A 26,687-nucleotide genomic window follows, 5' to 3' on the forward strand; every position below is an offset into this window, starting at 1 on the left:
GATCAAAAGAGAAAATAAATGTTGTTATTCCTATCAGCCAAGTTTCTTCAATTAGTTGCTATGGTGATGGCTGTGAGTAGGGAAGATCTCCTGTAGCAATCTGTATTACAGCATCATGAAAAGGCCTAACCCTGTAGACGTCAGGGTTATTTATAATGTTCTTCACTCTCCAAAAAATTCTCTCTTTTTTCAGACAGTATAAAAATTAATTAACACAATTCTCTTGTTGTGATATATATTTACGTGGGTATCAGATGGTTACTCATGTCAGATAGTTTAACATTGACCTTGGACCATTTACATGAACTTCACAGGCTCCAGATCAATTTACCATTGTGCAAAGAAATTCCTTTGCTTCCATATACTTAAACCAACAGCATATCTATCAGCTCAATTGTCATTCTATGTTCATGAAATATGGAGACAAGAAGTCTCAGAAATGCTCAATTAAATCTTACATGTTATGTCATATTGAAGCATTTACAAAAAGTTTTGATCTGCACCTACCAAACGGACAGTGTCCCACGCAGCACATTTTTGGTTTTCGGGGAGTTACTACTAAGTATTCCAAATACGTATTTGTGTTTTTTTGTTTTTGTTTTTTCAACCAATAAAAAATCTTTAAAGAATGCTTCAGGAGAACAAGTCAATAAATGACAATCTTTTATGAATCATTGACAAAAATAAATTGCCATCCAGACTGTCAAACTACATTTATGTTTCCAAGATTTTTTTTTAATGACAGTATAAATACAAGGTTAGAAGAGAAGGTCAAAACAACAGACAGTGATGTAAATCTAATTGTATTCATAATTCCTGGGAAGAGTGCTATCATGTATTTCCTGTATTTCAATCTGGAGTCTGGAGTCATTTCTTCATAAAAAGGCAAATTATGCTGATAGATGTTTTTCTTGGCTCTGACTGCATCAGCACTGAAGATAAAAGGAATCAAATTAATATACATTCAAATTTTTTTTTCTCACTGCACTGTATTTGTAAAAACACAGTGGGGCAGGAATTATGGATTTCCACTACATGATTCTATAAAAAAATAACATTCATTCAAGATTTTCATAGCAATGTCAAGGTGATTTGCTCTAAGCCGATTAGTTCATCAAGGAAAATTTAAATGTCACCGTGTTCTGTGTGTGGGGGTGTGCGTGTGTGTGTGTGTGTTTTGTATGAGTTTAACCTTTCTCTAGTGTCTACTGACAGACAAAGCTGCCTAATGAAGCTGCTGTGCTGAACAGAGTCAGAACTCATCGACCCATTTACATAGATGATTATTTAATTATCCTGAAATCAATGTGTCTAATGAGCCACATTGAGATGGAAGAGGTCAGATGTCACCGATCAGTTTGACTCAAGAACACAAGCAGACAGAGACAAATGCCATGGGACACTTAGCTCTTTTGACGCCTGCGTTGAGTTTTTGTTTAGAACATGATCCGTTCGGTTTATTATGCTCTGCGTTTTTCTTGTTACGTAAATTAAACCAAAAGGGTTAAACAAAAGGGAGACAAAAATGTATTGTTTGCTAAGAAGCAAATGATTCAACAAATGATCACTTTTTCCCGTGGAAGAATTTATCATAGATGATGAATATTTGCTCAGGAAATAATCAAGCAGTTAATCATTACTTGAGTATTTGTTTTGCATCACCTCTAAACAGACTTTAATTTAATTATTGTAAGGTAAGAGATTTTTAAAAGAACTGTTTACAGATTCAACTTGGTGCATTTTACCTAATCATCATACTTTCTGCACCTTATTCTGTAACTGAGAATTTTAATAGAGAGGAGCAGAGCGGCTTAAATTAAAATAATATGGAAATTTTTTACTGCGGCGAACCTGCAGGTGTTCGCTCTGCAGCCTTGGCAAACCCATCACTGTTGGCTGAGCCTGTTTCCACCGCTGGGATTCTGTCTTCTGCATGGTAGATGAATGTTCTTACACAAAGTGACATACATGCATGTCTCTGAAGAGCTCAAACAGCTTTTCATACATGTTGACCTCTGAAGGTCTGCTGCACAGCAGAATTATTTTTACACTTCTCAATAATCAATGTCAACCCAAGAAAAGTCTAATTTATCCATACAACACCATTGGTTTATAATCATTTAAAAGGTTTACTGATTAAATCAAAACTGTGACATTTCTGGGTTGTGTATGCGTCTCTTGGTAGCAGCTTTGTGTTGGTCATATATGGTTAAAAGGCTGATCTTTTTCCACAGAATGCACCGTGTGACATGGTATGGGTTGGCAACAGAAGGCAGCCAGTGGCAAAGACAAACGTCTTCCAGCCAACCTGCAGAAGATTTACAAGATAGACAAAAGAAAACTAGCTAACTAGCCACCAAGGGGATTTTAGCAGCTAGTTAGCGGTATGTCTGTGTGTGACTAAAACTTATACCTGATAGAAAAAAACCTACATAAATCATATGAGATTGAACAGTCCTGCCATGACAAAATTTAGGACCTATAATTACCATATTCAAGGCAAACCTTAATGAAGTAAGACATTTTAAGGCCTTAATTTACACAGCTACATAGACATATGAACAACTTGACGCACAGACATCCTGTTTACAGGAGAACAAGGGAACAGAGACAATAAAACCATCAGTACATCAAAAAGACAAACAGATCACATAAAAGCTTAAGAACAGGAGATTAAAAATGAAGGGTTAAAATTTCAACTTTTGAGCAAAAATAAAAAACATTTTTCATCTTATAGCTGCTTCATAGATTTGTCTTTCTTTTGAAGTCTTTAAAGTGACGCAGTCTGCTGTGTCTGCTGTGTCTGCTGTGTCCCTCAGGGGTCATCAGGTCATTAAAGGTGAAACTGTAGGTGAACTCAGTGGCCATTTGATGCCTGATGTACAGAATGCTTAGGTTTTTACATGTCTGATCTCCTTCACATTCAGCATTATTTAAAGTGAACTTCTACAACAGATTCCACCATGTTTTAATGTATTAAACAAAAGCGACGCCCCAAAGGAATCACTGTGTGTGAGGAAATAATAAGTTTCAGTAAATTTTCTAGAGATCTCTTTTATTCAGGCTGTTGGCAGCAAAAGCTTCCCTCCCTGGCCTGCAGCAGACGCCGCATCGCTCCACCTGGGTCTCATTTCTCTTCTGCTTTCTCTGGTGAGCTTTTAGCAGCGCTGGCTCCTTCTGCTCAGCTTGGAGCGATTACTCATCTCCTCAACAATCACTTCACGTCCCTTCTTCCTCTGCTGGAGCCTGACTCATCTGTCTTTACGTCGTGCTTCTTTGCTTTCACGCAGGACAGCACAACACTTCACCTGTTTTCAACAATTATCGCACCCCTGTGGTTTATAATGTATAGTTACCACAATAGATGAGTGATGATTTTCTGTCTTTTTTTTATGAATGATACATTCCTAAGCTCCAAGTTTCTGTTGAACCAGGCAGAGTTGGAAGAGCTAAGATCGTTTTTCTAGGTGACCCACAAAACAAATGATTGCCGTGGATGTTTGCTCTACAGTTAAAGAGCTGCTGCTGCTGCTGGAACAATGTCACCTCTGCTTTGATGAAATAATTGCAAACCTGGAGGAAAAATGATAATTTATGACAATGACTATCTGATTGTCCTGTGATTCAATGAGAAGGACAGTACACTGGCGCTGTGTGTGTGCGTGTGTTTTAATTTTTTGCAGCATAAACTCACCTGGATGTTTTTCTGTGGGTAATGCTGTTTGTACCATAGCAGAGTTTGGACTTAATATTTTCATAAAGCCAACAAATGCACTGGGTACTTTTGTCATCACCTTTATTAAAGACACAAATACATCCACACAGGAAGTGTTGAATTAAAACAATTGTTAGTGCAGCAGCATTTTTTAAAGGCATAGAGTTGTTTTTCATACATTTTAGAAAAATGGAAGAAACTACAATGTGACAATGTTGTTCATTGGCTGAATTAGATTATTAAGTTTTAGGCAATTCAAGAAGTATTTAGAAAAAAGCAATAAAGGAGCACAGTTTTTCTGTATGAGGAAACAATCGATCAGGTGACACTTATACATCTACCTATACTTTCAGAATTTACCTTTGATTTAATTGTGCAGCTAGTTAGAAAACATATTTGTATTTTTATGGTCCTGTGCTGTACTTTACATGGTGGCAGTAGCTGTGTGGTCTTAGTTTGGATTTTCTTGTTCTAGTTCTGTTCTGCTAACACATTGTTTCTATTAGACAGTTACTCTCTCTGGTGTTGGATGCTGTGCAGCTGGAAGGATTTTCAGTCTTATGTTTTTACAATTGACAGATATGATGTGTAATCAGTGGCAATGTTTGCCCACCATGAAGTGTTTTATTTTGTTTTATTTACAACCGGGAGCAGCTGAACAACATCTCTAAAGTTCAAATAATATCTGAACTTTGACCCCAGAGGAACTGGAAAAGGAGGCTTCATGCATGCAGAGCGGGGCCAGAGAGCAGAGAGAAGGACGAAGTTTTATTAGCACATTAACTGACCAAGCAGCTTCAAAGCAGTCCTTACAGACGTTATTGGTGTTCTGGTCCAGTGATGGATTAAACTTAATAGCTACCGATTACATCGACTGTCATTTCTTATTGAGCTAATGAAAGAGGGTTTGACTAATGGATTTTAAAGAGAACTTATTTGACGTTGCATCTCCATTATTGACACGTATCCTGTCATCTGAAGGTATTAAAAAAAAAAACCTCATGAATTTCTCAGCAGCTCTTGTTTTTCTGACATGCATAAAACATCTGAAGCTGGAGAGCTCCTCTCCAGCTTCAGATGTTTTATGCATTTCCCCCTGGAGTCCAGATGAAAGACACCAGGGGAGCCGGGGATCAGGCCGTGCTGTACCCTGTTGAGATGCTCTGATTGTTGCTGTCTGTTGTCTGATGACTTTGTCTCCCCGCCCGCCTGCTGGTCAGTGATGTTCTCAGACCATATCTCAGTTTGTCAGTTTGCCGTCAGGTCTCAGGGATCACAAGCCTCCAACATTTTCCAGAATTCCTTTCTTCTTTACTTAGCTCATGTTTTCTTGGATTTTCTGGCAGGTTGGAGGTGTTGGGTGTGATTCCCGTTAGGCGTTTGTGTGGAAGTTCACAGAGTTCATCTGCTGTTCTGATCTCTTTTCATCCATTTGTATCCTGGTGGTTTTGTGTGTTGTGAAGTGTTTGTCAAATGTTCATATATGTCAAACAGCCTGTTTACACACACAAAGCTGGAGTGGATGCAGTTTTCGACTTTCTTGTCATCCAAATTATGACAGGAAAACAATTATTAAACACGATACACATGAAGAACAAGAAATCTATACTTGTTCTTGTGTTAGCAAGAGAACACTGTCTTTTTTTCCTTTTCTTCAGAGGATACATATGATGATAAAAGTGTGTGTATTCTGCTCTATGTTAGAGCAATGCTATGTTCAGAGCTGTCACAGTTTTGGACAGTGTGTCCAGAAGCTAACACCCCTGGACTCTTTACCTCACCTCTTGGGGTTTCAGCCAATCAGTGCCATGGAAGCTCAATGGCACTTCTGGATTGGCTGCTTTACAAATGTGAGACAGAAGTGTGTCAAGGTATTTCAAGCTTTTTTTCTTTTTTTAATAGATCCCCAAACAGGTGGATTTTCCACAAATAATTTGGAGTTCCAAAGAAAACTTCATGAATACTGAAGGCAGGAATCCTCTGTATGTTTTTTATTCAATTAGTTTCTAATTTAGTGACTCTGTATTTGTAAGTAGGGTTTGTTTTTTCTTACCGGGAGTAAAATTATCTTTTCATCGTTGATCTGATTATGTAGATTAATATGACAAAACGGTCTTGATACACTGATACTGTCAGGTTTTCTTTCCACCAGCAGACAGAGTTAAGTTAGTCTGCTTTAACTACCTGGTATTTTCTTCCTATATAAGCCTGAGGTGCTGATTTTAATTGCCTGTGTATTTTCCTCTTGTCTGTAATCATCATTAATGTGATTCAATCTGGTGCTTTAATTTGAAAGACCTGCATGGAGCCAATCATCACTCGAGAGTTGATTGGTTTAATAGCCAGCATTCGGGCTGAATAACTTTTCTCACAGAGCTTAGGTTAATGAAGTTGTGCCAACATCGCTAATCACTGCATCTCTCTCTCCTCTGTTTGGCTTCCATTGTTCATTCAAACCCCAGTCATTTCTTTCCATAGAGGACGACAGGGTAACACACACAATGCAACAAAACCAGAGTGAATGTCAAAGTTTGGACTCACACAGCCCAGTGTGTCGCGTTGCATCGGGGTGTGTGTGTGTGTTGGGGTCTCTCCAGCTGAGAAGTAAAGATTAGCGACAAATTAATCCTCCTCCAGCGGCCTGTAATCCTCTGCTGATAGATGGTGGCAGATGTTGTGCATGGCTGCAGGCTTGTTCTGAGAGTTCGACAGAATATGTGTTGTATATGAGGCGCATGGAGCGAAATCAAAGCCTGTGAAATTACAACGCAGGGTAATATTCTGACGGAACGTCCTCAGAGGACTGGTTGGCCGATGTTTAGACAAGTTCCTTATTCCTGGTCAGAGTCCAAACATTAACCCTGACTGAATTGTAACACTGTAGTGGCGTTTTCCTGATCTTCATTACTAGTATTCTATATAATAATTAGTTCAAGATCTCTCACTTCATCACAAACTAAAGTAAATACTTCTTAGCGATCTGCTGCCTTCTGCAAACGTTTAGAACACACAATACTCCAGCTGGTTCTTAATGACTGTTGGAAGTTGCAAATCCGTCATAGTCAAAGTCACAATGAATTTGTAATTAGCTTAATCTTTTCCATGCTAGTGGGAAGCTGTGATTGCTCGACTGATAGTGGCAGGTAAGATCAACTGTTTGACTTCTGAAACGTGTGTAGGGTTCCTCGTGTTGATCTTTAGTTGCACATGGTATGGTTCTTGTTCCGGTCAGTTTTTCCATTTGGTGTGGAAGGTGTAGGCTCTATTTGTTGTTTGTCGTACTCATGAGATGTCATAGTTTCACTGAAAGCCAGCTCTGTGTACACCATACTTCACACCTGCTTTTCAACCACTTTAGCACAAGTTCAACCCTCATCTTGAATCAAGGCCATTAAGGCATGAGGACAAAATCAGCTGTGTTCTGTATGCCAGATTGCTTATCTGGCACTACAGGACTTTGAAAAAGGGATTTAAACCTTTGAAATTCTAACGGTTATTTTTGGGCTGGGTTAGTTTTTACTTCCTGACCTGGAAGTTCCCCAGAATCCATCCAGAGCTGCAACTTAACCAAATGATCTTGTTTTATCTGCAGTACCTTGCACTCACTGGTCTGACTTAAAGTCCATTTCTAAGCATTGTTATTGATTAGTAAGAATATTCATGGGAGGCACCTGTGCATCCTAAAGATGTTTAAATCATAAACTTTAAGCTCATGAAGTGAGCTGCTCCCACAAGTTCATAAGTCTGGGCTAAAAGTCAAAGGGCGACAGGCTTTTTCAGTCAGAGCTCTGCGGCGTATTGCCTCTTAATTGGCTTTATTCATTAGATTTATTGGCTTGTCTACACTGGTCCCTTTTATTAGTTGTTGATATTCTGCTAGACTCATTACTGTTTTGCCCTTACAACCTTTTGGTACAAATGATAAAAAATTATTTTTAAAAATCATTAGATTGGAAATCTTGACGTTCTTTGGGCTTATAGAAGGCCCTCAAAACTCACACATGACACTAAAGTATTATTTTTAGATCTCATAATCACTGAATTTTCATAAAGAATCATTCTCACACCCAGCGTCAGCACCCTGACTTTACTGAAACCATGAGGCTCAGAAATGTTCCCTGGAAGTAAAGAAGGGCATCGCTGTTATTGTTCACATCTTCTGTTTCTCTTCATAACACTTGTGGGTTCTGCATTATTTATTGTGCCTTTCTGGCTGCTGTACCAAATCCAAAATATGCATGATAACAAGAAAGCGCTCGAGGGTTTCTATCTAAACTAAAAAGTCTGAAAGAAAACAAACCTGTCCTTGTATGTTTTCCAATATTTGAGTGTAATTATCCGTAATTTATTAGTGCAGGTTCGCTATATTGAAGCTTGCTCAGGCAGTACCTGTCAGCACGAAAGAAATGAAAAAGTTTCCCCTTTCCCATGACCTTAGCTGACTCTGAGCTGAGGAATCTGGTTAGTCCAAGCAGGCAAGAGGACGGTGAAGGCCAGATGTTGGCAGACACTTCTTATGGAAGAAACCTGGTGTTCCTGTTGACTGACTGGGCCTCCACACCCAGCTCTACTGGCTGCTTTTCCGTTTCATCCTACAGGTGCCTTCAGAGAGTGTCTAGAGCGGACTCACTCTCTGTTAGTCAAAGGCAGCGGACGAACCTCAGACAGGATTATCAGGAAATATTCAGCTGTCTGCTTCACTGTCTGTGTCTATGATGTGTATAATTGAGGAAACGCCTGGAGGCATCAGAGCGGACTGCCATACGGAGATAAGTCCTGTGCAGACAGATTGGATTTAAATCTTACCTCAGAGTGTGTGCGTGCATGTGCGGGTGTGTGTTAGGCAGATTATGCATGATGTGAGGAAAAGGCTGTTTTCTCTTCATTAGAGAAGGTGGACATAAAGTAGAAACATGTCAGGCATTAGGCGCAGCCCATTTACCCACGTCAGAGTAGACCATCCTGCTGCAGAATAAAGTTGCTATAATGAAAGTGAAACAAGTTTTTCTGCCTCTGTACTGAGCAAAGAGTAACCTAACACCTCCTTCCCCCACCTGCTGCTGCACACTGCCGGTCAGACAGCTGCTACGCTTTTCTATACTGTCTCGGCCATGAATATGTGCTCTTATTTAGATACCGTCCAGGTGTCTTGATACGTCCAGGGTCGACCTGGTTGATGTCCTTCTCTAACAAGCTTAACGCTTCAGTGGAGCGAGTTTGTTGCTCAATGAGGGGCTAATGCGATGGGAGAATTGCACCTAATGTTCTTCACACTTGTTCAACCTGATGTATTTCGGCATCAGTCGTTGTTAGCCCAGCAGATCAACGTTACCGCAGCTCGGGGACCCATCAGTGAATCCTCATCACGTTGTTCAGTCAGTTTGCTCTGTCCGCTGCTACTTAGTATGATGCACAAACGAGTGAGGGATTTGGAAGATATTCCACAACTGCATTAATTTGTGTGTGAACCATCGATTGGCAGCACAGAGACTGCAGAGCAACGTGCTGAACTGCATCATTGAGGAGCCATTTTGGCGATGAGGCTATCAATCACAGGCGTTTCTGTACAGGACTGTGTGTTAGCAGGATGTAGAGGCATTGGTTGCTTCTGTCTCTCCCCTCATCTGTTGAAGGTCACAACTGTCTTTTCAGCCTCATTACACTAACAAGCACTCAGCTCAGCCCCCCAGCAGGGTCCAGAGTCCTGCCAACAGACAGATCAAGGTTCTCATGCAGGAGGTACCTAGTAAAATTGTGATCAGCGACAACCTTGGCATAATCAGCTCTTTAATTCTCATCCAGTAGACCTTAGAAATCTGCAGTGTTTTTTTTCTCATCTGCACTGATACCTGCTGAGAGATGGCAGGAAGGCTGCCTGGATTCTTTCCTGATGAGAGGGAAATGCGACAGACAAAGATGTGGATCTTCACTGTACTAATATTTGGTGCAGAGGCAGATCCAGATTTATGTTTGTGGTAAACAGATTTGTCACATCGTGACGATGCGCAGACAGATGAGCAAATGTGTGTTCCAATATTCTCTTTGTTACCCAGCAGATGTGCAAATCTGCAGACTACCCCAGAACGCACGCTGCAAACACGAGCTAACATGGTTAGAGAATGATCTGTGTCCAGTCATAGCCAGTAAATCGGCCATGGATCATTAGCAGAAAATGAGAATATTATTGGCTACTTTCAGGTGCATGACACACCATGTCCTGAAGCTCAAATCATCTTAAGTGTAACAAGGAGTTCCCTTTACTTTAATGGTATTCATGAGTCCAGTAGAGCACCAGTAAGGGGAAGGGGTGGAGGTGTTGGAATGTCTCATTCAGTTTCCCTCCAAAAACGTTTACCCAGTCATGATAGAACAATGTTTTCAGGGTCTTTGTTTCATTTCTCTGACTTGTTTTCCTGTCACCTGATGTATTTTATGCCTGTTATGATGTTGGAACTATAAACAGTCATGTCCCCTGAGTTCTCTGCATGGTGTTTCTGTATTTCATCAAATTATTTCTGAAATCACAGATACATAAATTAACTTTTGCGCCTAAATATTGTCTTTTAAAATATATTTTTATTTGAATTATGGTTACAGTTTAAATGTAAAAACTGTATTTTATGGCAGTAACAACATCAGCCGGCCACTCTATAAATATTAAATATTAATACGATGTCGACAGGCATAGTAATACTCATTTTTGCCCTACTAACAAATCACTTTCTTCTGTGATGCGAATGAAAAACCAGGACAACTTAAAGCTCTACAGATGGTCCAGACTTATAAATGTGTATCATTTGTTAAATTCATCATCGGTTTTCCACACTTTAAAAGTTCTATTCATCCACAACCATAAGCCAGATGAACATCCATCATTATTTAGTATTTCTCTTGCTTGTCAAGTCTGCTCTGTCCTTCATCATCTTTCCACAGAGTCATTTAAAGAAAGTGTGTTGGAATGGAAGTGTTGCGCTGGCTGATCCTGCTGATCCGCTGCCAGCAGCTGCTCTGCATAGAGTTGAATAAGGAGCTGAAATCCTGCCAAACAAACGCTGAACTGCAGCTTTGCCTTTGGCATATAGTCTGCTTGCTTTCATTATTCACCCCTGTAGCTCCAGGCGTCTTACCTGCAGTAAATGGTTATTATTCATGAAATGTCATAAAACCCAAATTTGGGACAGTTTAGGGAATGTGCAGCCTAAATTTTTCTATTTCTATCTTTGCTGTGAACCGAGCTGAGCTCATGTTTGATTTACTGATATTCCGTCGTTACACTGAAGCCGGCGGAGGCTGTTTGTGCTTGGCATCAGATCACATCGGTGTCTAAACTGGTAACCAGCCTCAAAGAATGGCTTTTAGCTAAAGCCTGAACTAGAACTGCTGACTGGCACCGAAGCTGCGTGAGTTGAAAGTTGAATATCAGACCTTGGAAATTTCTCATATCCAAGTTTAGCATGCTTTAAAGATTAGTGTTCAAAAAAATAATAAAAAGCTGAAACACATTTACTCCAAAATTGCAGGTCATTGGAATTGAGAGATGTAACATTCAGGCTACAAGAGACGAGGTGATGCACAAAACAACATTTGATCAATTCTAGGGGGAATGTTGATGCTCTTTTTTAATTTCTTTTCACAAAAAGCTTAGCTTGGTAGAAACCAGCCTCTTGCTCTATGTCCAGAGGGCCCCGGGCCCCAGCTGTTTAGAAACAACTGATTGGTGGAGGGATGGACTCTGAAGTTCTACAGTACTGGATCTGATTTTACCCAGTCTTGCTAACATTTGGATGTGACAATGATCCAACTCCATAAAGCTTACAGTAAATGTGCTGTCAACACTGGGGACTAGGGCCACAAAATGTTTGACAGCAATAAAATGTCTTATACGTTCCTCTTGCTCTGATTTTATCTGCTCAGTATTTGGAAGCGCAGACTCAATGGTTTTATCCACTTCCTCTGCTGTCATTGCCAAACTACAACCAGCAGCAGACTACAATCCCAGGCAGAGCACTGGAGAGAGAGGAGAATGGGGCTGAATTGTGTGGGAAGACAGTGACCCGGCTACAAATAGACCAAAGGTTTTATGAATCGCAAACTGTTTCAAAAAGACCGAAGTCAAATACAACCTGATTCAAGTGAAGTGGTGAAGCAGGCCTTTGGTTTATTGATAAAAAGCTGTCAAGCAGAGGCCAGCTTAGATTCCCTAGTTGTTAGGAATATACAGTACTAGAGAAAGGGTACCTGGTTGTTTTATACATAATTTACCTCAAATAAATCCACGGCAGCAAATTTGTCTTTTTTTCTTAACATGTTTTTATAGATATATATATTGTTGACTCGAAATAAAATATTTGAAGGTCCTGTGATTACATTTAAAGGTTCTTTACATTCTAAAGATCTCGGAAAGGAAGCTTCCTATTTTAATATAAGATGTTAGGGTTGACCATCACCTCCCTCACACAAAAATATCTCCCTGATATGATATCAATCCAATTTGCATTCAAGTTCAGACAGCTTGAAGTTGGGAAAAAGAAACTTAACACTTACAATATCATTGAAATTCTAGTGATTATAAATGCATATGACTGAATATTATGAGATAATAGCAGCAGATAAGTTTTCTGTTTTCTGCCTCAGTCTTTGTTCTAAGTGTTCTCCGTTCTTTCCAGTCATGCAGAGGAATCCCTTTGTGGTGGACGGCTGCTGTCGGAAAGGGTCCCGCAACGCTCTGCAGGAGCTCTACAGCCCCTCACAGGTAGGAAGAACACACAAGTTTGTGTGACTGTCTTTGTGTGGACTTTCCATTGACTTCCATTAATTTCTACAGCATAAACCTTAACCTAACCAAACTCAATTCATTCATTCATTCATTCCTTCCTTCCTTCCTTCCTTCCTTCCTTCCTTCCTTCCTTCCTTCCTTCCTTCCTTCCTTCCTTCCTTCCTTCCTTCCTTCCTTCCTTCCTTCCTTCCTTCCTTCCTTCCTTCCTTCCTTCCTTCCTTCCTTCCTTCCTTCCTTCCTTCCTTCCTTCCTTCCTTCCTTCCTTCCTTCCTTCCTGCCTTCCTGCCTTCCTTCCTTCCTTCCTCTCTCTAACACAGTTATCAGCTGTCAGTCTCTCATCCTCGTCCCTGTGCATTCTGAAACCAATTCTGCTTTTATCCTCTAATACTTCCTGTTCTCACCCTGTGCCGCTCTGTTCTGTGTTGAACTGGCTGTTTATCACCCTGCACACAGAGAGCTTTAAGTGCTCCTCTGGACAGCTATGATTAGACCAGGTGCACATGGACTCACGGTAAGCTAGTTTTCCGTGGAGGATTTTTCCACACGTTCCCCCTCCTGTGAAGTCCCATTGATATGTTTCTGTGTGCACAGCGGGAGTTACTGTAGCTTGAGTAAACTCCTCAGGGTCCTTGAAGTAAGCGGTCAAGAGAGCTGCCTGTCTTTCCTCTGTATGTGTGTGTGTGTGTGCGTGCGTGGGTGAGTGTGAGTGTGTGATCGTTGACAAGTACTCAGAGTCATAAACTTTTTGGAATATTTTGATCAGAAGGTTTTTAAAATACTCCTGGACTTTGTGATTTCAGTTGGAGCTCAGTTCTATTTTGGGGTTCAGTTAAAACTTAAGTGAAAAATATGAATGAAATGATAAATAGGTAATGAATCCCTGTAGCTTAGCAAAGATAATGGAAATGTAAATTAGAATCTGAGAATATCAATGAAGAATTGTGATTATTGTTGAACACATAGGCCGAAAGTGAGCGGCTATGGATTTGGACGATCTGGCATTTAGATTTATTACCGCTCTTACATTAGTATTATGTCCTGTCGCCTAGCAACCATGACAGGGTGACTCAGGGTGTGTCCAAATTCAGAGGCTGCATCTTTTGAAGAACTCACCCGCATCCATCGCAAAAAATTGGGGGCTCAGCAACTTTAATTAGCATGTCTGTCTATTCTGTTTGTTTTTATCTTTTCCTGTCATTATTACAACCTTTTAAAAAAAACTCTGAGTCATTGTTTTTGCTTTTCATAGTTCTAAATATAATTGCCATAAAGTGGAGCCTTTTATTCTTTAGCCTACAGGCATCCAGGTACTTCCATCAGGCTGCAGAGACAAGTAATTGAAGTGTTTTACAAATAAATGTAATCAGTGAGGAGAGGAATGTGTCTGAGTGCATCTGTGCCAGCAGACCTGTCTGGATTGTTACACCCACAGTCAAGCCGACAGTCCCGTCACTTTGGTTTATATCCTGTCATGTTTCTTGTACTTCCCCTTCCTGGAACCCTGATGCCACTGGGCCAGAAGGAGCCGGAGCAGCTGATGGGGTGTCAGTCCGCCGTTAAACAGTCACACCAAAGCGCACGACGCTGCTGAGGCTTTGTTTGCGCAGGAAGGTTTTTAAGTCATCAGGGATTTAAACACCGGGGCATCAAATAAGGAAGAATTATTCGTTTTCGCTCCCTGCATTCGAACAGAGGCTAGGAGGAAAGCGGCGAGAGGAGGGAGGCGGAGAGATTTCAAAGGAACGATAGCTCTGTTTTTCTCTTTGATGGAGGAATATGAATAAATCCCAATGTTTTTGTGTTTGCAGTAACATACAAAGCTAAATTGCCTGAAGATCTGACAAACTTGCTTACTGCAAATTTCAAAAAGACTCTGTTCTCTTTGAAGCAAAGATTCTAGTGACCATTTATGATTGTTAAAGCCGGTTTAAACAGGCTTAGTCTTCCTTTCTGAGATAATCAGCAGCAGTTACCAGTTTTGCACGGCTGGATCAGGTCATCAGGTTATATATAAGGTAGAACCGTTAGGTCCATGTACAGCATCTCCCTATAAAACATGGCGTGTAAGCTATGTTCTCCATGTGCTTTTTAATTAGGTTAAAATATGGAAACATGAATGACAGTGATGTGGATCTGAAAGCTGGATGGTCAGAGGAGATGCAGACAGAATTATGACTGGATGAGTGTGACTGTGTGTCTGGGTGAGACCCGACCAGCACCTTATCAACGCCTTACAGAAGCTGATGCAACACGGTGGTGAACATGCTTTTGTACTCGGTGTATTGAAAGCTCAAAGCCCTTTAAATGATTCATGAAGGGAATCATCTTATCTTTTTGTGTTTTGACACTTTTTCATTTTGCCAATGCAATGAACCGCGGCCTGATGAACAGCTTTGGTGAGCTGAAGCCCAAACTCCATGTTGGAAAGATCCAGCTGATGTACTGTTAAACCTCTGCTGTCCCTTTAGGTAGTTCCAAAGTCATTTTTTGCGATTTCTATTGTTTTAGTAATTGAATCATCAAGATTTTATCCACTGTAAATAAATAAATAAATAAATAAAACTCACTTATAAAAATGTATTCATACATTTATAGGTGCAGATATTTGGTACTGTCCCGAAGTTTTAAATCGTTTCTTTACATCTGGCTGTCAGTGAGCTACAGCAGGGAGTCACAAACGTTATGTTCAAGAATCCAAATCTGATGTCCATATGGTATATGTCAAGTCAAGTCAAAGATTAGCTCACAATAAACCTGGTTGCAGGTCTGCATCAACTTTCAAGCAAAATTCCAAGCGTTTTACCTGCAAGCTGACGTAGCTGTGAGTTACTTTAGAGTTGGGCAGTAAAATGTAAAGAGCACTTAATAAGAATGTAAATTGAAACATAATGTGTTTTTATGCCTCAGCACATAAAAGTGCCTTACTTTACACCCGAGAGTCATAAACTAAATAAATAAAGAGAAGAAAAGCGAGACACAAAAACAACAGAGGAGCAACTTAAAGATAACAAGAAAGAAAAGGACTGAGAACAACGAAAGCTGGGCATCACCTTTCCAAACTCAGTCTCAGTATTTTCCAAAGTCCATTTTCATTCTTCATAATTTAAGTATATAATTAATGTAATCAGATTTCAACAGTTCAATATAAAAACTCAAATGTTTTGGGAATTTAAGGATTTGGTCAAGTTTTTTAAAAAAGTCAGTTCTCTCTTAGTATATTGTTCTATTAAATTGTAATTAAATAGTAGCAATAATATTATGATATATGTAATCTATGAAATAGTCTTTGTAAAATAAAAACTCTTCCAGCTGCTAGTTTAATTAAAGTTTTATTAACTCACTGATTTCTCAACTCAATTAAAAAGTACTTAATTTATCCCAAAGGTAAATTAAAAGTTGGTGTAACTCTCAACATCTAAACATGTTTAATTAGTCGCAGTTAGTCTTCCAACAAATCTGAAGAAGCCTCTGACTGAAGACTGTTGTGTGTGACAGTCTAATGACTGACATGCTAAGAGCTCAGTATCCAGGCAGCAGAGATGATGTTCCACAGTAACATGTCCTGGATCAGTTATTGGCTGGCTCTGCTAATCCGCCTCATTTGCTTTTGCTTTAAATCTCTGTCATAGTTAGAACGCCGGGGCTTTTCAATTTCTCTGGGATTTGGGTTGTTAGTTCAGTATTAATAGTATTAATATGCTAATCAGCTGCTGCCTGTTGTGAAATCAATACCTTGTTGCCACGGTTACACATCATAGTGATGACCGGGATATTATTTTGAAGGTAAAAAGGAAGTGTTTTTGCTCCAACCATTTTAATCTGATTTTATAAAGCTGCTATAGTGTTCAAATAAGACTCACAGCTTCATTATTTATTTATAGACGACTTTATGATTCAGATATAAAAACTTATCAAACGCTCATCTCACATGGAGCTGAGGATCTCTGTGAAGGAGGAGTTTGGTTTGAGTTTCTGTTTGATCACATGTAATCCTGTTCAGAAAAAACCCCAGCTGTTTTCTGCTTCATAAATGAAGCACTTTGTTCATTAATAATTCCGACCTGAAGGCAGAGCTGTGCTGCAACCTTCACCAGCAGACAGGATGAGACAGCAGCTCTGTCCCTGTGAACGGCAGGGTCACGTTCACACCCACAATTCAACCTCTGGAGGTTTTCTATTCAAAACTCATGGTTGCTATGGACGACAACTGTTTGCAAATTAAGACCTGTAAGGCCTGTGTCAGATTGACGTGCCGTTCAGTCCGGATCGACTCTGGAGTCAGGAGTGAGACAAACTGTGCTGGACTATCTTGTAGCTTTTCACACAGTTTAGATCAACAATTCTCTAGGCTTTCTAACAGGTTTTAACAGTTTTCTTTGGTGTTCAGCTGCTTTTCAGCTGGTTTTTGTCCCCTGCCTCCTGTCATTCCACTTAACCAGGCTGTAAGTTTGGTTAAAATGGAGGACAAACAGCTGAAGCTTGGTTTATGCTTGACGTTTCTACATTACATGTGGAAAGTGAACAATGTTGGAATCAGGCTGACAACTGCTGCTGCATTTAAACTCTCTCTGGTCCCCACTGTAGCAAATATTCTGCTAGGCTCAGTGCCTATGGGAACCGTAAAAACCTCTGCATCTCACTTCATTACCCCCATGCTGAAATATGGTGCTGGCAGCATCATGCTGTGGTGATTCTTTTCTTCAGGCAGTAATAAATTACAAGCAAAAGAAATGTAGCAGCTCTTGTTTTTAAGAAACGCAGTGAGAGCAGAGCTGCTGTTTCCCCAGGATGGATAGTTAATCTCTCTGCATCAACAAGGATACATTTGATATTCTGTGAGAAATCACATAAACATCTGTTCTTCTTCTTCTTCTTCTCCTGCCCTGATCAGAGAACGTTTAAGTTGTTGTTGCCCTGCTGAGAGGTTTGCACTGTGGCAGAAAAGTGGTTTTATGTAACAAGTCTGTTTATTTCTATTGGGTGAAACTAAAATGCATGCAAGCAACTTTATGCATGTCTGAACTGTTTTGTCAATAGTTTTGCACTCAGAAGCAGGCTGAACTTAAAAAAGTGTCTTTCTCCCAAAGCTATCAATAAATAAAAGTAAATGGCACAAGCAGATGGCATACTGCAGGTAGTTAATGATAGGGTGGAGTTATTGATATGAATGATATAATATTAAAACACGAGAGAGATATAATGTCTCACTCATCAGTTCATCAGCATTCTGCTATTCATGAGTTAGACGGCCATTAAAAGCCTGAATATCCAATCAATATTTCCTTGATCTTCCAAATCAAGCAGCTGTCTCTGTATCTGGGTAGAAGCAGTGTGTCCCCTCAGAGGTTAAACCCTGAGCGGGTCAACCTCTGTCTCTGGGTCTGTTTGGGTAAAATCAGTCTCTCCTCAGAGGGTAAAACTCTGGATCCACAGAGAAAATGAGTAAAATACTCACATGAAATGCACGACTTAGAGGGAAAGTCCAGGCAGTTTGTCATTATCCTGTTTGCTATACCCTGTTATTATACTGTTCCCTTTGACATACACTAGTGCACACACACATGCATGCACACCTACACTTTATGTTTCTCTGTATTTAAAGGGATTTTGCATTGACATTGACTCCTATTCATTCCTATACCCTAACTCTGACCCTATCCTACCAGTAACATCAGCCCCGCCATAACCTCTAACCTCCTAGCCCTAAACCCAACCTAAACTCAATTCACATTTTAATCATCTGCTCCTTCTTTCACGTGTTTCCTGTGTCATGTTGCTTGTGGCAACAGATCCACCCACCTGAGCTATAGAGCTCTACAACTCCTCCATGGTTACCAAGGTCCTCTTGGCTGTCTGCTACAAAAAAATATCTCCTCGTCTGGATCAAAAGCCTGACTAGATTTTGTCTAGAGGCATCAGATTAAAATTAGCTGAATACATGTGCACACCATGATTTTTGTATTTTTGCTTCCAGAAACACCATGCATCATTTCTCTATCGTTTCACATTTACAGTATTTTCCGGACAATAGAGCGCACCTCACTATAACCTGCCCAGACAAAGTTTAAAAAACAAACTGGAAAGTACATATATAAGTCGCACCGGGCTATAAGCCGCTCCCAGTTTTCCACAAGGAAGCAGCAGCTAATCATCTGCTATTAAGGACGCAGCCCTGCGTCTCCAACGCCGAACCATGGATCCGTTCACACCGAGCTTACATGCAGCGGCTCTATTTCCCTCCTGTACTGCCAGATCGATAGTCCTCAACTTAAAAGCTGCATCATATGAACTCCTTCATGTGGTTTCCATGATGAGGGGCTATTAGTTTGAAAACATTTCACAGGCTGTTGAACATTTCATGCTAGCCTGCTGCTAGCATGTGCTTGTTCTAAATGAAAATTAGCACTTTCTTCTTTGATTTCCAATTTGGCTTACAATGATTCACTTCCTGCTAAAGAGCCCCGTGGTGGTTGAAGAAAAATCCACAGAAAAGCCGCACTGGGCTATAAGCCACATGGATTCACAACGAGGGGGAAAAAAGTAGCTGCTTATAGTCCGAAAAATATGGTATGTGGTTCTTTGTGTTGGTCTATTTCACAAAGTCCCAGAAAAAGTATGATGTTTGTGGTTATTGTGTAACAAAATGTGAAAGGGTTTAAGGTGTGAGTCGCTGTAGATCCACCAATCTGCCTCAGCTCTGATGATGATGTCATCTGCTGATGGTTTTCTGTTTATATTTAAACTGAGATCTAGGAATGAACAAGGTCTGCCTCACTGCTGTGTGCTATCCCTCAGCCTGCATTGTGATTAGCAAGAGAGTTTTCCATTTGTTCTGCAGATGCAACATTTGCTCCACTGTTGTCCTCTGAGCTGTTCCTCCTGAATGCTTCGTCAGATTGAAAGACAAAGCCATGTTGGCATTTCTGACAGGCATTAATTACTCTGAGATGGTGGCGTCTGCGGGTTTAATGTTACCGTGGGACCTGAAGAGCCAGACACACCCAGGTGTTACAAATGACCTGGAGAGGCCGCAACCAGTTCACTGACCCTGCTTTATACTGGGCCCATGTGGTGCGTGTGTGTGCGTGTGGGGGTGTGCGTGTGTGTGTGATTGTGAGTGGAATCATGTAACGTGTGTACCAGGGAGTTAGGATTGTCTGGTTTGGACAGACACAGCGCTGGTGTCAGAGTGGAACAGCATAACTGGGACACACAACAGTGATGACTATGGTGAGACGACATCGCTAAAGGTTGGCAATACTACAGAAAAAGTGATCAGAAGTTGATATATAAAAGTATACCAGTTTACCAATGTGTGTGTATGATTGTGTATCCACAATCTGAAGATTGTTTAGATCTTTTCAGGATATAACCCTCATAGTATGGTGCTTTGAAGCATGATTTCAACAACTACAAATAGTAATGACGATGATAACTACAAAGATATCACATAACCTTAAGGTTGGAATAGATGAGGGAATGGAAGCTATGGGAACACACAAAGTATAATTACAGTCTGCTTGATACTTGGTCACAGTTTTGAAAGGATGACAGGAAGTCAAATAATGAGGACAAGCTGGTGTGTTTCTGAGTTCCTTATGCAACATCAGCACACAAATCAGGATTCAGTGACACTCTGCTTTCATATTTCTACTTTTGCTGAGTTCTGGGACACCAGGCAAGGCAGAAAAATTGTTTGGTAGCTTTATGGTTGAGCTGCGTCAACGTCAGCTGGGAAGAATCTGCAAAAGATTCAGTGAAAAAGGGAGAGGATGGATGGATGGATGGATGGATGGATGGATGGATGGATGGATGGATGGATCACAGAAAATAAGCACATAAATGTTTCTGTTATCAGGTGCATTTCAATAAATTAGAATATCATCAAAATGTTATTTTTCAAGCAATTCAGGTAAAAACAAAAATGTATTTATTATGCATATTTATTACACACATTCTGATATATTTTTATTTCAGAGGCTTCTTCAGGTTAGTTGCTACTGGAGATCCTTCTTGGCTGCAGCATCACCATCCAGATTATTGGATGAGCTACAACATTTCCTTTTCAGTTGGTATTTACATTTGATTGAATTAGATTAAATTGCTTTAAAAAGTTGCTAAATGAGATGACTGTTCACAGAGCGCTACATCCAAGGATAATGGGATGTTGAGTGGAAGAAAAAAAGATTGTAGAAAATGGTTTTCTCCCGACTTGAAGTGCATTTCACTTAGAAATCAAGATTGTAGACTCTGGAGGCAGAGTCTGGGGAAAATCTCAGCTTTACCAGAAAGAAGGTTCCATCAGAGCCAGAACTCGGCCCGACAGCAAACTGTTCATCCCGATGCCTCATCAGAGGGTTGTGCTAGAGCAGGGGTGTCAAACTCCAGTCTTCAAGGGCCGGTGTCCTGCAACGTTAGACGTGCCTCTGCTGCACCACCTGAATAGAATAATTAGGTCATTAAGGCTCTGGAGAACTGATCTACACAAGGAGGAGCTAATTAAGCCATTTCATTCCAGTGTTTTGTACCTGTGGCACATCTAAAAACTGCAGGACAGCGGCCCTCGAGGACTGGAGTTTGACACCTGTGTGCTAGAGATACTGAAGTGCTGCACAGGACAAACTTTTCAGCAGACCTCCTTTATGTCATAAAAATCCCATAATTGGTTCTGTTTTATCTGTCATTTTTTGACAAACTGCATTTTGGGTTTTCAATAGAGATGAACCATAATCATCTACAATAACACAAAGAAACCGTTGTTTCTGTTGCCACTCTGAGGAATGCATCTACACAATGTAATATATGAGTGACTGAAATTTATTGAGCTTTGCTTTTTGTTGGGTCTTCTTGTCGAGCCCTTTATTTAATGCAGGTTTACTCTGCTTGGCCTGGGAAATGCTTTTGCTTCTGCTGAGGCTTTTCCTATGCTATGGTTTTGTGAAGCTGCATAAATAAGAAGTGGGGTTGTTCCCAAAGAGAACGTGTGTTTTCAGTCATTTCTCTGAATAAATAGACCTAAGCAAACATTTCCTGCGAGGCACTGTGAGAAGCTAGCCGCCGAGTCTGGAGTCCTGCTCTCTCTCGTGTGGCCCCGCGTCTCATAAATGCCAGATTGGAAAGTTAATGTTCTGCCTGACCCGGTGGAAAGGATAAATTTGCCTCATAAACTGTTAGCATTGTTAAGGTTTTACAGCAGAGCCTCACCTTGTTGCCTTTTACGCAGTCTCGGGTGAGGTATTGCCCCGCTGAAGTCCAGGTGCGTGTTTGGAATGGTCGCTATACACTGGCGGCTTTATCCCAGCCGCTGGATGAATGTCTGCTCAGTATGGGAGGAAGAAAGGTCCTTGATGAACACTATTGATCTTTGTTGAGATAGATAGTGAACACAGCTAATGCACCACTGCGAGAGAGGCGGAGCACTGTTTTGGGAGAGGAAACTAAATAAAAAGCCCATCTCTAACATTACCAACCTCCAAACTGAATGGAATACAAATTTAGCTGCAGCATTTTTCCCTCAGCCTCTCCACTCTGACTGTGAATACAAATCCGAGGCCGTCCTTTATCTTTTTTAGTATCAGATAGACAGAGGAGGAGTGGACTCCAGAAAGAAAAGCAGAATAATCTGAATGAATCAACACTAAACAATCAGGAAATATTTAAGGATTAAACCTGACTTTGCTTGGCCATCGCTTTCCTACATAATTCTGCTCGATTCTCATCTCCCTTCAGTGCTCTTTCTGGGATTTCTCCCATTGAGCTCGATTTCTCCACTTGAATTTCAGTTTTAGTACTATAGTATTGCTTTTTAAGGTTGACGTTTGACTGCAGAGGAAGTGAATGATGCTGTTCACTCCATGTTGGCAACTTTTCCAAATACTGAGCAATTAAAGTTGGAGCAAGAGGAATATTTAAAGGGGTTGTATTGTGTATATGTATCAAATGATTTAAAAGAAATTTGACTTTGTAATTTAACATCTTGTAATTGAGCCTCTGTCTCTTTAAAAATTCCTGCTTTTTCTGAAAATCCACCTTCAGGGAGTCATCACAACAGTTAAACATTTTTACCAGCGTTGAACTGAGCACCAGCTCTTATAATGAGCCCAGGAGACTTGGAAGTTCCACCAGGTGTTTGCTAATTGCTGCTAGCTAGTCTGAAGGATCCAAGTGGAGAAGTTGAGGATGGAGGGCTGCTCTGTGAGGCGGAAGGTTGGAAGCTGCAGCTCTGAGGAGGAACTGAATGGTTGCCATGGAGATTGAAGGATTTCTCAAACATGTGTGAAAGAATCAAAGCAACACTTCAGGTTTGTTTTTGATGTGAGAATAACATTACGATGATGTACAGCTAAGAGAAAAGTCAATTGTACACAATACTAGCCCTTTAGAAAAAAGAGCATCTATTTATACATTTCATAAAATATAATGTATATATATTTTTTTTATAGTTTTTTCCACCTGATGTTAGCTGAAAAGCACTTTTCAGTTGTCCTCTCAGGTGATTTCACTCCTCTGCCAGTGAGGGCAGCCAGAACGGGCCCATTAGGTCACGATGTCGAAAAGTCTTCCTTTTGTTTTACTGGTGTGATGTTTCAGGAATAAGAAACTCCGACTTGGTTTTGTAGCTTAAAGGTGTATAATTCTACCTCCCAAAAGAATGAGATTATAAATGATCTAATTATCTACAGTAAAGCTGACTGGTTCACAAAAAGCCAAGGGGCCCAACCATTTGTCTGCTTTGATGAAGTTAATCTTACATAAGATTTACCCCAGTGAGCCGTCCATCCGCTGGAGTTATTGAAAACTATAGATTCAAACTCGCCCTCCCCGGCTTCTATCGTTCTGGAATCACTCCTTACCTCCCCTCTTTAATCTCTCTTCCTTTGCAACCATCAGCGGATCAGAAGCAAGCTTTTCATTACCACCCTCGCTCAGCACTGATCCTCAGATCATATTTCAAACTCTGAGCTGCTCTCTCAGAGAATAATACAGCGGTGGCAGGGGGATGAATGCTTGAGATATGGACGCATAGAATTCTGCATATCTCATCACTTTTGCTCACATTTCAACAGTAAACATGAGGTGAGGAGACAAGACGGTGGAGGTGGGCGCTGCGACTGCAAGTGACGAAGTGGAGACGTCCTGTTTGTGTTGTCAGTGATGGTCATGGAGGTGAGATCAGGTGTCCATGTGAACAGACTCATTCTCAGTCCTCCATCTGAAATTCCCCAGGCAGAGTGAACCTGTCCAGAAGTATTCACGCCCCTTCATTCACAAATTTTCATGTATTTTACTGGGATTTTTATGTCCGATTTATATTTTTTTTATTCATCGGGTTTTAATTTTTTATACTTTTTGGCAAAATAGCTCAAACTCAGTCAGAGCAGAAATGCACAGGAAGGCAGCAGCCAGGCCAACTAGGCCACATACTGTACTGTATTTTTAAGGACATCAGAGTAAAGGGGCATGAAAAGAATTTTTCTTTAAATTCAAAATTACGAAGTATATTTGATTGGTCTATCACATAAAATTCGACAAAAAATATGTTGAAGTTTGTGTCTGAACAAGGTGAATACTTCTTCAAGGTACTTTAGTGAAGAGTGAAGCAGGTTCGACACACACATAGTGTTATATCTAAATCAACATGCAGCTTCTGTGTGCGGGGAAGCTGCTAATCTCAACCTCTGACCAGCTAACCGCTCTCACAGTCACGCTATAGCGCCCGCCGCCACTCCATGCCACAAATGTGCAATCAAATGGCCGAGTAATGCTATCCTCTCTTCCACGGGAAACAGATTGACACGCCAGAGGTCGTGACCTCCATCACAACTGTATCGACACATCTCTCCTCTCATCTTGCTCCCCCTCTGCTCCCGCCCCCTCCATCCTTTCATCTGAAGTGACCAGAGAGTCGGAGACGGAGCAGCCGACGCTACAAACACGCAGAGAGAGCGACGACAGGATCTCACCCCACAGCTTCGCCCTCGTGTTAATTACAGCCTTGTGCTGCAGGATGGAGGGCTGCGCGCTCGCTGCCACATCTGTGTGAATAATAGCTTTATGCCTCCGAGTGAAAGAAAGGGGAGATTTTCATCACAACAAAGCCGCTATTTGCTGTGAGATTTAACGCCATTGTGAGCCTTTGATGTGTTCCCGCTGACGTGAACAGCGAGGAGTGATGAGCGTCTGAACAGCGGCGAAGTGACAGAGGCGCTAAGCGAGGCCTTCCTCTCCATCCGTCACACTTTGTCACATTTCTCCTCTCTATTCCTGAGGCGGGACAAAAGGCAGGAACGTTGGAGTTGGCACTAGGTGTTACGTAAAGGAGGGATTCTGTGGCTTTACATGTTTTCATGAAGAAAAGTCTCACAAGGCCAGACATGAAATACAGTTTGATATTCGGGATAAAGAGAAGCCGAAAAGCTGCGCTTCATTATGGCTCAGGATGCTAGCATCCTTCCATACGCAGGAAATATTATTATTCCAGTATTATCCAGCTTTGGATGTGTATGCAAAAAATATGGAGAATTGAAAAATAGTTTTCTTCTCAGACTTTATTTCAAACCCCATTTTCTGAGCCTTGTGTTTTTCTTTCTCTCTTTCCTTCTCTCAACTTCCTTCCTCTCTCTTTCTTTCATCCTCTTTCTTTTGTTCTCTTTTTCTTTCTGTCTTTCTTTCATTGTCTCTCTTCCTTTCTATTTTTCTCTCTCTTTCTCTCATTCTCTCTTCCTTCCTTCGATCTCTCCATAGGGAGCCTGAGCACAGCAGAACTGTCTTAAGATGAATGGAGTTTCATGAATATTGTGTCGGATCCCTGCAATTTCCACTTTTTCTCATTAGGGTTCAGTTAATTATTATGTTTTAAATGATGACAGTTTCCACCTGTGTGTTTGCGTTCCAATAGCTTCCCCTCTTTATTAATGATATCAATTACTATACATTTTTACATTCCCTGAGTTATTTTTGAGGTTAAAACCATCTACAAGTGGCATCCAGGGTCTTCCTTATTTCTACTCTTGGGGTTACAGCCAATCAGCACCAAGGAAAATGAAAGCCTCACCTGGATTGGCTGCATTGCATATGCTAACCGCTGTGTTCAGTTTTGTGTCTGGGTATTCCAGCTTCTCAAGCTCTGGATCTGCGAACAGGCTGTTTCCTTAAAAACTATTTGAATAGTAAATGGAGCACACTGTACTGTTTGATAACTATTATTAATTGCATGTATGATTGAGTCTAAATTGCTTTTTGTAAAATAAGTAATTTATTTTACAAATTACTTATTTCGACATTTGTTGTGACTTGAACTGAATTAATTTTCCAACAATAGTTTGGAGTTAAGTTCCAAGGAAAAAGACACATAGGTTAACACTGACTTTGACAGAGGTCAAATTTTGACCTCTGTCCAAGACGTCCAGTAGTGAAAGCCACCCATGAAGTGTAACTTATCCCAGTGTTGTTCAGTGACATGTGATTTAGTGTCATGTGTTTGACTGATTCCTTCACGGCTTCTGAAGCGTAGCCGTTCCACATTTAGAACTGTACCAAAACCATCCAATAAACACACATCAGAAATAGATTTTCCACCAAACTATTCACATCACAAACTTCTCAAACTATTTACCTGGTGGTTTATGTCATAAGCTACCGTTTGGCCCTGGTAGGGGTTATCGCTGAAAGGCGACACTTGTTCTTTGGAAGGGCATGCAGCAGAAAACATGCAGGTCATGGTATAATCGTTTTAAATTCTGTATGGAAAACAGGACCTGCCCTGGAGGGGAACGGTGACCCGTAGGCAGAGAGAGGCAGGAGGAAACGCTGTGGATGCAGAACCCTCAGGCTGGCCTCTCTCTGCTTATTCCTCTGCATCCGCCAACTCTCGCCATCCCACACTCCATTACAGCCTTCACTGTGAATATGAAATGTGTCTCCAGTAGATGACAGGTGGCTGGATCTATGTATACTGAATACTTAATATGGGCTTGATTCACTAATAGCAATATTTCCATCATAGGCATGAGTTAACTTGGGGGGAATGCAGTCAATAAAGAAATGAGAGGAATAAAGGAAATGATTAATCACGTCCATCTGTCTGGTTGTTCAGCCACCTTTCCCTCTTCATCTTCCATTTCCTTTTTTCTCTGACTTCATTAACTTCAGAGCTTTAATGGTTCTCTAAGTGACAGTAAATGATCCTCTGTGTGC

At 40.7% G+C, this 26,687-nt stretch overlaps 1 protein-coding gene across 2 annotated transcripts in view; it reads left to right on the top strand.

Moving 5' to 3' along the window:
• chst11 (carbohydrate (chondroitin 4) sulfotransferase 11) overlaps window positions 1-26,687 on the top strand; it is a 65,045-nt gene that overhangs the window by 33,788 nt on the left and 4,570 nt on the right. For both annotated transcript variants that reach the window (XM_032589864.1, XM_032589862.1), the window contains exon 2: window positions 12,382-12,467. In XM_032589864.1, coding sequence (XP_032445755.1) covers window positions 12,382-12,467 — 86 coding nt within the window. The remainder of the gene's footprint in view (window positions 1-12,381; window positions 12,468-26,687) is intronic.

Source organism: Xiphophorus hellerii, chromosome 17 (genome assembly GCF_003331165.1).
Source record: "Xiphophorus hellerii strain 12219 chromosome 17, Xiphophorus_hellerii-4.1, whole genome shotgun sequence".
Taxonomy (NCBI): domain Eukaryota; kingdom Metazoa; phylum Chordata; class Actinopteri; order Cyprinodontiformes; family Poeciliidae; genus Xiphophorus; species Xiphophorus hellerii.